The sequence below is a fragment of the Stenella coeruleoalba genome (genome assembly GCF_951394435.1).
Source record: "Stenella coeruleoalba genome assembly, chromosome: 16".
Taxonomy (NCBI): domain Eukaryota; kingdom Metazoa; phylum Chordata; class Mammalia; order Artiodactyla; family Delphinidae; genus Stenella; species Stenella coeruleoalba.
The window spans coordinates 25,559,597-25,572,457 of NC_137162.1; the positions used below are offsets into that span (position 1 = coordinate 25,559,597).

At 40.3% G+C, this 12,861-nt stretch overlaps 1 protein-coding gene across 8 annotated transcripts in view; it reads left to right on the forward strand.

Annotated features, from left to right (window-relative positions):
• NT5C2 (5'-nucleotidase, cytosolic II) overlaps positions 1 to 12,861 on the forward strand; it is a 153,970-nt gene that overhangs the window by 134,752 nt on the left and 6,357 nt on the right. For 7 of the 8 annotated variants that reach the window (XM_079900798.1, XM_079900800.1, XM_079900797.1 and 4 more), the window contains 11 exons: positions 2,521 to 2,612; positions 2,781 to 2,838; positions 3,856 to 3,949; positions 4,602 to 4,655; positions 6,875 to 6,958; positions 7,988 to 8,029; positions 9,777 to 9,884; positions 10,153 to 10,219; positions 10,946 to 11,116; positions 12,519 to 12,570; positions 12,688 to 12,748. In XM_079900798.1, the coding sequence (XP_079756924.1) occupies positions 2,521 to 2,612; positions 2,781 to 2,838; positions 3,856 to 3,949; positions 4,602 to 4,655; positions 6,875 to 6,958; positions 7,988 to 8,029; positions 9,777 to 9,884; positions 10,153 to 10,219; positions 10,946 to 11,116; positions 12,519 to 12,570; positions 12,688 to 12,748 (883 nt within the window). Of the gene's footprint in view, positions 1 to 2,520; positions 2,613 to 2,780; positions 2,839 to 3,018; positions 3,147 to 3,855; positions 3,950 to 4,601; positions 4,656 to 6,874; positions 6,959 to 7,987; positions 8,030 to 9,776; positions 9,885 to 10,152; positions 10,220 to 10,945; positions 11,117 to 12,518; positions 12,571 to 12,687; positions 12,749 to 12,861 lie in introns of those variants that run through there. The other variant, XM_079900803.1, reaches the window with a different exon arrangement.

The window sequence follows — 12,861 nt, forward strand, 5'->3', positions numbered from 1 at the left end:
AATATATATATATATATATTTTAAACATCTTTATTGGAGTATAATTGCTTTACAATGAATGGTGTGTTACTTTCTGCTTTATAACAAAGTGAATCAGGTATACATATATCCCCATATCTCCTCCCTCTTGCGTCCCCCTCCCACCCTCCCTATCCCACCCCTATATATACTCTCTGTAATATTTTTATTAATAATATATCCCCTTCCTCTTCTTGCAGTGTTTTATTTCACTCTTTCAGGTTCTCATGCATCTCTAACTTCTGTTTTTTTTTCACTGTCTTTTTCTTTTAAACTCTGAATGTCTTCTGTGGATCTAGTCTCAGTCTGCTCTTCTTTCTCTGCACTCTTAAGTGGCCTCTTCTGCTCTAATAGTCTTGCTGACTTCATTTATTACCTGTGCAGAGATGATCCCAGCTATCTCTCAAGTTTGAATCTCTATTTTAAGTTCTTGACCTTTGTTTCTAATTGCCTGTAAAAATGTTTACTTTTAGATTAACATATCCAAAATAAAATTCCTCTTATATCTACTTTTTATCTAGTTTTCATGATTCTGTTTATGGTACCACCACCCTCTCAGAGACACCCTCTTAGTGTGAGCATCATCATCTTTGGCTCTTATGTTCCTCATCTACTACATCCGATAAGTTGCCTCGTCTTGTTCATTTTACCTTGGCAGTCTCTCCTGAATAATTCTTCTCTTTAATTTCCTTTGCGCCCACTCTAGGACATGCCCCTCCTGCTCTCAACTGGACGACTACAGTAATCCCCTAACTGATTTCCCAGGCCTCTGTCTCTGTGTCAGTTAGTTTTTGCTGCATAATAAAGTACTTCAAAACTTAGTGGCTTAAAACAATGGCCATTTGATTTAGCTCAAAATTCTGAGAGTCAGCTGGGCAATTCTGGGATTGCTCAGCTGATCTAGAATGGCCTCACTTGCATGTCTGGCAGTTGGCAGCCTGTTGGCTGGGGCACCTCATTTCTGCATGTAACCTTTTATCCTCCAGCAGGTTATCTCACTCTCATTCACATAGCAGTCTCAGAGTTCCAAGTGCAGCAAGAGTAGGCAAGCCCCAATACACATGTGTTTTCCAAGTCTCTGCTTGGATCCCATTTGCTGCCATTCAAGCCTGTATTCAAGGATGGAGAAATAGACTGAGCCTCTTAATCAGAAAAACTGCAAAGTCACATTACAAAATGATAGGAAGAATTTGTAGCCATTTTTGCAACACATCACATTTCTTCCTCCGTTTTATCCTAAAACGCCTACTAATTTAATATATTTACAATTCAGCTCTGATGGTTTTATCCTTCTGCTTAAAAGCTGTCAGTGGGGACTTACATGGTGGCACAGTGGTTAAGAATCGCCTGCCAATGCAGGGGACACTGGTTTGAGCCCTGGTCTAGGAAGATCCTACATGCCGCGGAGCAGCTATGCCATGTGCCACAGCTACTGAGCCTGCACTCTAGAGCCCGTGAGCCACAACTACTGAGCCTGCGTGCCACAACTACTGAAGTCCGCACGCCTGGAGTCCGTGCTCTGCAACAAGAGAAGCCACCACATTGAGAAGCCCATGCACTGCAATGAAGAGTAGCCCCTGCGTACCACAACTACTGAAGCCCACGCGCCTGGAGTCTGTGCTCTGCAACAAGAGAAGCCACTGCAATGAGAAGCCCATGCACTGCAACAAAGAGTAGCCCCCACTAGCGGCAACTAGAGAAAAGCCCGCAGGCAGCAACAAAGACCCAATGCAGCCAAAAAACCCCAAAACTGTCAGTGGCACTGTTGCCCCTGAATGAAGTATAAAAACAATAGCATAATTGCCTCAATTCGTCTTTCTAGCTTTATTTTTCTCTGTTCCCTTTTCTCAGACTAGTTTCTGGATTCGTCTATCTAGCTTTCAAGGGCCAGCTCATATGCTACCATTTTCATGAATTCTTCCAAGATTTTCCTCTCCACATTCCCATATTCACTTCTCTCTACCCCTTAAGTTGAAATGGTCTCCCCTTCTTCAGTTTTCTCATAGCTCTTCGCACCTTGCTTGTAGTTGTGATTTTTTTACCTTTTTGTAATTGTCTGTGTATATGACTCACCTCCCTTACCAGACTGAGAACTTTTTAGGGGCTGGAACCAAGCTTCTTCCTTTTCAGAGCTACCCATGTGTTTTTTGGGTTTTTTAAATTTTTTTTTTTTTATTTGGTTGCACCAGGTCTTGGTTGCAGCACGGGGACTCCTTACTTGCAGCTCCAGAGCTCCTTAGTTGTGGCATGCAAACCCTTACTTAGTTGCGGCATGCATGTGGAATCTAATTCCCCGACCAGGGATAGAACCCAGGCACCCTGTATTGGGAGCACAGAGTCCTATCTACTGCGCCACCAGGGAAGTCCTGCCATGTGTATCATTTGGAACCCTGCCTTGCACATAGCCACCAAAATATCTGAATTAATTTTTGAATGATGAATATGTCTCAGAGTTATAATGTTATTTTTGAATGTCAGTTAATTTAAATTTTTTTCTTTCAGACCAGAAACTAGAGAGCAGTATCCAAATAAATTTATTCAACGAGATGACACTGAAAGATTTTACATTCTGAACACACTATTCAACCTACCAGGTAGACTCATTCTATGCTTATATATTATATATTCTATGCTTATTCTATGCTTATATATACTGATGCTTTCCCTTCTTTCCATGATCGTTTGTCTTTGCGCAAGGACATAATGAAACAAATTTCATTATCTCACTTCTAGCTTATGAATATCTATTCTTCATTTTTCAGAGACCTACCTGTTGGCCTGCCTAGTAGATTTTTTTACTAATTGTTCCAGATATACCAGGTATGTATATACTATAATTTTCTTTTTCCAATTGATTTTTTTAAAAATTAATGTACAGGGTTTTAGAGAACTGGCCACTGCAGGTCTTTTCTGCTTTTCTGAAGTGAATTTAGTGCTAGTGAAAGATGCCACATTGCCAGCCTGAGAGATGGGACAGCACCAGCAGCTCCATGCAGGCTCTCACCTCCCACACGGCCCTCTCCTTGCCAGTGTGCTGCAGCCATGTTTGGAAGGGACCACTTCTGATTGGCTTCTCCTGGGAATGAAGACGGCCAGCAGAGGTGCTAATTGTGACAACTGAGTGGGAGGTTTGTGTGATGATTATCTGTCCAAGCAGAATTGCACTAAAACCCCCCAACTCATTTCACAGCAGCTACCCAGGAGCCATTCAGGGATGGTAATTTAGTTTCATTCCCAGGCCCAGCAAGATTAATTGAGTAGTAAATACTGTTTATCCTCCCTGAAGTAAAATTTTGCTTAAGTCTTGAAAAAGTTATCCTTTCCTTTCTAGGGAGAATTGTAAGTTCAGCCGTATGTGCCAGAGTTTGCAAACTTCTTATCCTCTTTAGGCCTTATCCACTTCAAGGCACTAAATTTGGTGGAGCACTAAGTCACTAAGATAAACAGAAAATAGACAATACCTTAGTACCTAGAGACAATGTCAGAAAAGTGAGGGTGGAGAGAACCTAAATTACCAATTTTAAATGTTTCTTTGATGGGAACCTGTTTCTTAAAAGTGATAAAGGACCTGATATTTTTGGAACTGGCCTTTTAGCTTCCATTCAGTATATTCTTCTACCACTTTGTATCTGTTCACAGTTATTGTATTCCATTGAACACTGTAGTCATCTCTGGTGGTCAAAATGGGTTTTCATTAGGGAGTAATTATTTTCCAAATTAGCCACACGGCCTTTATTATGTGACAATGGAACCTTTGGGTCCCCTGGGCAATGTTTGATATTCATTTTATTTACCCTCTTTTGGATTCCCTGTCATGTTCTTTTTATCTTTCTGTAGCTGTGAAACCGGATTTAAAGATGGGGACCTCTTCATGTCTTACCGGAGTATGTTCCAGGATGTAAGAGATGCGGTTGACTGGGTTCATTACAAGGTACCTAGGAGCTGCTTCTTCACCTGCTCACTGCCTGGCATGTGTTTTTTATGGTCTGACATTAACTTTCCAAGTGCAAATAGAGCAGAATTGTTCATCTGTTAAAAAAAGGGGGGGGGGGGCGTGGGATTTGCCGCTGGTGATAGCTGTCTAGAATACTTCTGTCCTTGTCTTTGGCTGTCCTGCTTACAGAGGTAATGCCGGTCTTTCCTCAGTGGTGGTGCTTGGCTTCTAGATCTTATTTCAGTTTGCATTTCCCAAACTTACTGGAAGAGATTTTAGCATTAGGATTATACTTACCATATCCTTTCAGGATGATTATGGTCCATTTGTTTTTTTCCAAATACCTCCCACTTGGCCAGTAACATTAACTAAGTAATATTATGTTTACATTTATTATAAATTATGCTGAATAAAATATGAAATGCCTTTTGATTTCTAGTTTAAAATAAAAATAGTTTTATATTTTAAATACATTTTGGAGGTGGAGTTGCAGCACATCACATCTGCCACTTTATCCTGGCCTTGTTTAGTTTATCTACTTTTCTGGAAATACTTAAGAAATGCATTTAGGCTGACAGTAGTCACAGTTTTTATAATAAACTTAAAAATTGATTTTTTTCTCTTCTTGCTTCCTTTTTTCTTTCTCTAGGGTTCCCTTAAGGAAAAGACAGTTGAAAATCTTGAGAAGTATGTAGTCAAAGATGTAAGTAATAAAGGGAAAAACAGATCTGCATGATAGCTTCCTTTACCTATTAGGGAAATTAATAACAAGCTTATTTATAATGAAGTGGACAAGAGAAGATATTTCTCTGTCGTGGCAGTTTAACACACTCCGAGTATAATCACCAAGAGTTTTCAGCCAGAGCATGTGTTTTAGTTTTTCTTGTTTGTTATTAGGCAAGAAGACCCAGTATTTCATTTGTCCTTTTAGCTCTAATTACAATAACAGCAGCTAGAGTGGTTACTTTGCGCACATCACTGTGCTAAGTGATTACATTCATTATCCCATTTAATCTTCCATATAACTGTGAGTTAGTTACTGTTACCTCTGCTTTATAGATGAAGAAACTGGGGACTTAAATAACTCGCCCAAGTTCATACAGTGAATAAGTAGTAAAGCCAAAGTCACACCTAAATGTATCCTGAATCATAACCACAGCGCTAGATCATCTAAAAAATGTACATATGGGGCTTCCCTGGTGGCGCAGTGGTTGAGAGTCCGCCTGCCGATGCAGGGGATGCGGGTTCGTGCCCCGGTCCGGGAAGATCCCACATGCCACGGAGCGGCTGGGCCCGTGAGCCATGGCCGCTGAGCCTGCGCATCCGGAGCCTGTGTTCCGCAACGGGAGAGGCCACAGCAGTGAGAGGCCCGTGTACCGCAAAGAAAACCCAAAACAAACAAAAAAAAACCCACCATATGTGTGACTATTATTTAAATTGTCTTTAACCTATAAACAGGGAATAATGAGGAAAGCTTTAAAATAGTTCAAGTGACATTAGTGGAAAACCTAATAAAATTTTTAAATATCTGTAGTTTAGTTAAAAGCATTGTGCCAATGTTAATTTCTTAGTTTTGATCATTATGCTGGGGTTAAGATGTTAATATTAAGGGAAGCTGGATAAAGAATATATAGAAACCCTCTGTACTATTTTCACAACTTTTCTGTAAGTCTGAAATTATTTCAAAATAAAAAGTACACACAGACACACACAGCACTGAGATGAGATACTTCTTCCTTTTCTTACAGAGTAAAAGTAGAATGCAATTATTTTCTCAAAGTTCTTTGGTAAAGATTTCTTATTGTTTTCATTCTTTGTACCTCCTATTTCCCGTCCACTCCCACTCCCATGATTGTTGTTTCAAGAAAGAACACTGAGGGGTTCAGGAGGATTTAAGTGAAGGAAGCTATTTACTGTGAGAGAAGGAAAGGCTGTTTTTCTTGTCACATCAGGAGTTAGAATTTCCTCATGTATCTGCAGGTGGGTCTGGACATTTCTAGGTTGCTTCATGACACATCATGTCACTTCTGCAAGGTATTTCTTAAAATAAAAGTATATACAGTGAAGCCATATCTAATACTCTCCATAGAGTATTTAGCTGATGATGTTTAAAAATCAGCTTCTCCTCGTCTCTCACACACTTAATTCACTTACTTTTAGAGATTACAGGTAATTTAAACTCTTTCCTGAGGCAGACATAATGAGGAAGTTAGAGATATGTTTTTAATAGGCATATAATCATTTATATATTTTATATATAAATCTATTATATATACACCATGTATACACTACATACATGATACTTAACTCATGCATAGTGACAATGTGGTCTTATAAATGCAAAATTCTGAAACCAACCAACCAACCAACCAACCAACCAACCATCCCTCCCTTAAAGGGCATCCCCTATTCCTATTTCAGTGGACAAAAGTCCAGTGTCTAACTACTCCACAGTGTAAATGAATATATACAGATGGTCCCCAACTTAAGATTTTTTGACTTTACGGTGGTGTGAAAACAGTACACATTCAGTAGCAACTGTATGTGGAATTTTGAATTTTGATCTTTTCCCAGGCTAGTGATATGCCCTACGATACTCTCGTGATGCTGGGCAGCAGCAGTGAGCTACAGCTCCCAGTCAGCCATGCAATCACGGGGGTAGACAACTGGTAACATCCGTTCTACTTTTCACTTTCAGTACAGTATTCAATAAATTACATGAGATATTCAACCACTTTATTATAAAATAGGCTTTGTGTTCGATGATTTTGCCCAACTGTAGGCCAGTGTATGTTCTCAGCACGTTTAAGGTAGGCTTGGCTAGCTGTCATGTTTGGTGTATTATCGGGACATAACCCCAACATAAGTGGAGGAATATCTGTGTGTTTTAGTGTTTCGCTCATCATCGTAATTATATTTCAGGGAAAACTGCCTTTGCTTCTAAGCCGGATGAAGGAAGTAGGGAAAGTATTTCTTGCCACCAACAGTGACTATAAATACACAGATGTAAGTGCTTAATATTCATATTTGTTTATTTATACAAAGGAATTATTTTGGACTAAAGAACTGCGACTATAATGAGGAAGATAGTTTACTAAGTGAGGGTATTTTATTGCCATTTCATTTTGAAAGCAGAATGAAAAAAGCAAAAATATATAGCATACATCAGAGCGGTTCTCAAATTTTTCTAAATATTTCTTTTGACTATTTTCCCTCATTACAATTGGCTACTTGAAGGTTTTCTCTTAGGGGTTATTTAAAACATTTGCGCTGATTAAAATGTCTTCATTGTCTCTTTGTGCTTCATTTCTAAAACTTGAGAAGGTACACCCTTTATTATTGCACATGTGTACATATGTGCCCTCCCTGCTGTTGGGAGCCAGACAGAAATAGATGGTGCTAAGGTGTTTTGACTCTTAGCCATCAAAATTTACTACCTCTTAACTTAAAAAAATTTTTTGCCATGATTAAAGCATATAGAAAAGATGATTTAACTCCTTATCATGTTACTTTTGCTAAGACAGTTACAAGTTCCCAGTACTAGCAGGAAGCTCAGCACTCCCCAATCCTCTTTATGTAAAATGTTGATTTAGAAATTTGGTGATTTGGAGTAAGCAAGTAAGTTGGCTTGGTTGGTCTAGGAACAGTAGTAAGAGGGCCAAGGTATATTATTTCCATGTGAGTCATTAGTTATCTCTACACCCTTATCTCAGATACCCTTTACCTCCAAATACGTGTTCCAGTCCTCTAGGAGAACTGGATAGGAATATATGGATGTGAATCTGTACAAAAAAATCTAGAAGTCTGTGTTCTACTGAGAATGTCAGAAGCTTGCGTTTGTTTGCTATGATGAAGCATTCATTTCTGGCTTCTTCCACTGCCACGATTTCATAAACTTTAGAGGGAACAAGAATGTGATGAATCTTGTATTGAAAAAGACATGTCTTATGAAAAGCTTGTGTGTGATTTATTTAGGTGTCATATATCTCTCACAGAAGTAGTATATGGACCTTATGTTGGATTTTTTTTTTCCAGAAAATTATGACTTACCTGTTTGATTTCCCACATGGCCCCAAGGTACTCTATGTAACTTAACAGACTGTTGCTTTAGTAACAATGAATGCATTTAATATCCTGGAATGTTGAGGGTAAGGAATTGGTCAGGAGCCATCCAGAAATCTTCATTAATATTAGAAGTAATGGGCTTCCCTGGTGGCGCAGTGGTTAAGAATCCGCCTGCCAATGCAGGGGACACAGGTTTGAGCCCTGGTCCGGGAAGATCCCACATGCCGAGGAGCAGCTAAGCCTGTGCGCCACAACTACTGAGCCTGCGCTCTAGAGCCCGTGTGCCACAACTACTGAAGCCCGCGCGCCTAGAGCCCATGCTCCGCAACAAGAGAAGCCACGGCAATGAGAAGCCCGTGCACCACGGCGAAGAGTAGCCCCCTCTTCCCGCAACTAGAGAAAGCCTGTGCACAGCACCGAAGACCCAGTGCAGCCAAAAATAAATATATTTTTTAAAAAGGTAGTAATGCCAGGAGTTAGTGTAATTTAAAGTTGCTAGCAGTTTGAAAACTTAGTAGACAGAAATAAGAGAGATTCATGTGGTATTTAGTAGGATGAGATCAGAATAATTTTTTTTTAATTTTTATTTATTTATTTATTTATGGCTGTGTTGGGTCTTCATTTCTGTGCGAGGGCTTTCTCTAGTTGGGGCAAGTGGGGGCCACTCTTCATCGTGGTGTGCAGGCCTCTCACTATCGCAGCCTCTCGTTGCAGAGCACAGGCTCCAGACACGCAGGCTCAGTAATTGTGGCTCACGGGCCTAGTTGCTCCGCGGCATGTGGGATCTTCCCGGACCAGGGCTCGAACCCGTGTCCCCTGCATTGGCAGGCAGACTCTCAACCACTGCGCCACCAGGGAAGCCCCAGAATAATTTTATGCCCAAGAAATTCTATACAGAATTGTTACATTTGTGTGGCAAATAAAGGAATTTTCAGGTTGAAGAAGATAATGTAATTAAAAGAAACAGAGAAAATGTATATATTCTTGCCAACGTCTAGATTCTGCTGTTAGTTATTGCTGAGTTCTGTGCCAAAAGAACAGCTAACCTTGATATTTAGCAGAGAAGTCTTCATTCCTGTAGTATGGCCATATTTAGATTTAAGGAATACTCATTGCGATTTAGTCACTAGGCTTCTTTGAATAAATGTCATAACTGTTGTGAGATCACCTAAAAGCAGAGTAATGCAGTGCTCTTTGGCTTGACCTTAAAAGGTTAATGCCATGGTTCCAGTTCAGGATGGAAGTAATGTTAATGGGCATCCCTTCTACATTAGTGCTGATTAGCCTGCCATATAAGCCAAAGACCAGTGTGTACCTGGAACCATCATTCTGAGAACATAACTGATGAAATCTGCTAATAATAGTTCCACGTCAGTTGTATACTTCAGTTCTGATGCTAATCTGCCTCTTTCTTAATCTGTCTCGTACATATTTGTTTTGCAACTCTCCTTAGCCCCTTTGAGCCTCTTATAGCCCATTTTTAGAGTGTGAGCACTTTCTTTCATACATTATATTGCTTGAAATAAATTGATAAGTAGGTGAAACGATTTAAAATATAGTGGTTAGAGTCATTATTTATATTTTTACTTTGCCTGCTTCCAAAAGGATGTGGCTTATAATAAGCCACAATATGTTTTTAACAGTGGGATTTTCTGGTTATACTTAGTATTTCTACATTCCTTTCGTCTGATTGAGATGAAACATGAGTGCTTTAAGGTTAGGAGTGATGTTTCGGCTTTTGCTGTTTCTCCCTTATCAGCCTGGGAGCTCCCACCGACCATGGCAGTCCTACTTTGACCTCATCTTGGTGGACGCACGGAAACCACTCTTTTTTGGAGAAGGCACAGTACTGCGTCAGGTGGATACTGTAAGTTGAGAGGAAGGTGTATCTGTGAGCAATTACCCTTAATGTTTCTCCTTTCCCCACTCCTTCTCTCCCTACGGAAACAGGTAGTTTTAACTTATTAGCCATATCTCTCTTTTGAAGTTTTTTGGTCTTAATCGATATAGCAGAATAATTCAAATGAATATAATTCAGAAGTGACATTCATTTGGCTGCCTAGCCAAGTAGCATTTTGGGTGGAGATTGTGATAGAAGGATAAAGCATTACGAAGTTCCTATTCTTTTCTCACAGAAAACTGGCAAGCTGAAGATTGGTACCTACACGGGCCCCTTGCAGCATGGCATTGTCTACTCTGGGGGTGAGTCACAGACTTCCCTTTATTTAGTGTAAGTCTTTGCTCAGACCTTTGCTGAGACCTGAAAGCTTTGGTGTCCTCCTGGCACAGTGCCACATGTACTCTTTAGAATTCTAAAGATATCGTCTCCTGATGGTAAACACTTCAATCACCTACTAATACAATAGGAGTCAGGGAGAAAGGTTTTGAGAAGTGGTCAGTATGTCCTAGTGAACCTTTGATTTTCACTGAAAGGATCAGTTTTTTCCAATCCTCCTTTTGCCTATTTGAGGCATTTTCTCAGTGTCTGGAATCATGTCGGGTGGTTCCCAAGGGGTCCTCTAGGGGTTTTTAGGAGCCCTTGTGGACACAGATGTGTGTTTTGTTGGAATGAAAAGCAGTGGAACAAAGCCAACCTAATGGCAGATCTGTGATGAGAAATGGCAGTGGTACTTTGAAGGGTTATGCCCCCTAAAGCTGAGACGTGTAGTTTTGTTGCTCTTGCGTTTGGTGATCAAGAGCTCTGGTGAGCACAGTGGAGCTAAAGGCCTTGTCTTAGGGGCACTAAAAAGGTTGATGAAAAAAGACAATGGTGAGTCTTTATCTTTAAGAAAGGTGCACCCTTTTAGTGTGTTCCTCACATAGTTAAAAGAATAAAATTAATTGTATTTAATGGTTATGGTACTTGGAACACTGGTTTTTAATATGGAGACATTTATTGTTTTCTCATTGTTCGTTCCATTGTTTCAGGTTCATCTGATACAATCTGTGATCTGTTGGGAGCCAAGGGCAAAGACATTTTATATATTGGAGATCACATTTTTGGGGACATTTTAAAATCAAAGAAACGGCAAGGGTGGCGAACTTTTTTGGTGATTCCTGAACTTGCACAGGAGCTGCATGTCTGGACTGATAAGAGTTGTAAGGAGCCATTATTCTTACTTTATAAATCTTTGATGTAGCTAGTTTATATCTGAATGGCCAGCTATGAATCAGTCCTCTTTGATGAACCATTACTTTGTATGCAGGGGGTCAGACAGGGGTGGTCAAAAGATGGGCCCTTATATTTGGATACCTCCTTCTCATAGAGCCAGATATTTCACAGAAGCCCAGAATTTTGAGGTTATCTTGTTCAGCCTTCTTCTTGAATCCCTTTAAAGTTTAGAATATTACTGGTCTGCGTTATGTTACAGTAGCAACTGAAAGTGAACTCTGCTTACCTCTCTGTAGTCCCTTATTTGTTCAATCATGCCTGCTAGTTCCAGTCTCTCTGCTACCAGCTCATATCTGTGATTCTGGGGCATTGATGGCTCTGAGTGCTGATCACCTGGTATTTATTTGCTCTTCTGAGAAGTAGAGAATGAGGCACTCTCTGAACTGAGCTATACGCTGCACTGAATTGAGCTTTGACCCTAGTTATGTAAAGATGTTTGACACACACAAGTTCTCCAGCCAGTCCTAGCTAGCATCACTCACAGCGTGGTGGAAGGTCCTGCCTCTGGAAACTCAGCCTGCCTCAGGTAGTGACCCTGGCTCCCCCACTTACTATCTTCAGCCCTCAGGCAGGTTACTGAAACACCCTGTGCCTTAGTATCCTCATATGTGAAAATGAGGGTAACACCTACTCTCATAAAGCTGCCTGCATAAAGGAGATAGAAGTAACAACCTTTCTCAGCCGAGGCTCCTCATCTGAACCACAGAACAGACAAAATGATTTGAGTGACTCTCGTTCTTCCAAAGATGGTAGATAAAGAAGATTTGTTATATACAGTGGCTACATCATGGCTTGATTCTCGTTGGGGAACCCAGGTTGAGAAGGGCTAGAACACACAGAAAGCGTGCAGCGTATAGTGGCTGTTGCTATTGTTTGTACTTCTTGGTGGGATTTTCTGGCTAGCCTTTCATCTACATTTTCAACTTTCTACCTATAGAATTTTAGAAATCTAGTTGATTTGGTTCTGTTTTCTGGACTTGTGACTTATGCTTTTATCTAAAGATGGAACCGTTAACACTTGCTTTGCTGACACACCTGAGATGGGGTATGAATTGGCACTTTATAAGCTCAGAATCAGCATCCAGTTAGGAAAGTTGTATGTAGGGGGTGGTTTTAAGTAGGAGGAAATGCTGGCGTCATCTGCTGCCAGATTCCAAGCAGTGTCGGTGGGTTTTCCCGAAGGTGGGGGAAGGAAGTCATTTTACACACTCACCTATAGCTTTACTTTTCAGTCATATCTGCAGCCTTTTACTTTAGTTTTAGCAACAGTTAAAAACTAGATGATTTTTGTTTTACTTAAAACATTTTCCTTTTTCTTCCAAACTTTAGCACTTTTCGAAGAGCTTCAGAGCCTGGATATTTTCTTGGCTGAACTCTACAAGTAAGTTTCCTGACCCTAAAAATTTCTTCCCTAAAAACCATCTGCCTCTTCAGGAGTCACTTAGATGTAAGAGACGTCCTTTCTGGAGATTTTTCACTGGATTTTTCTTGTCTCCAGGCACCTTGACAGCAGCAGCAATGAGCGCCCAGACATTAGCTCCATCCAGAGACGTATTAAGGTATCCAAATGGGATTTGGGAGAAAACTTCGAAAATAAACTTTAAGTGATTTCTGTATTTCTGATATTATACAGGGAGTGGCACATAGCCAGTGTTCAGTAAATATTTATCGA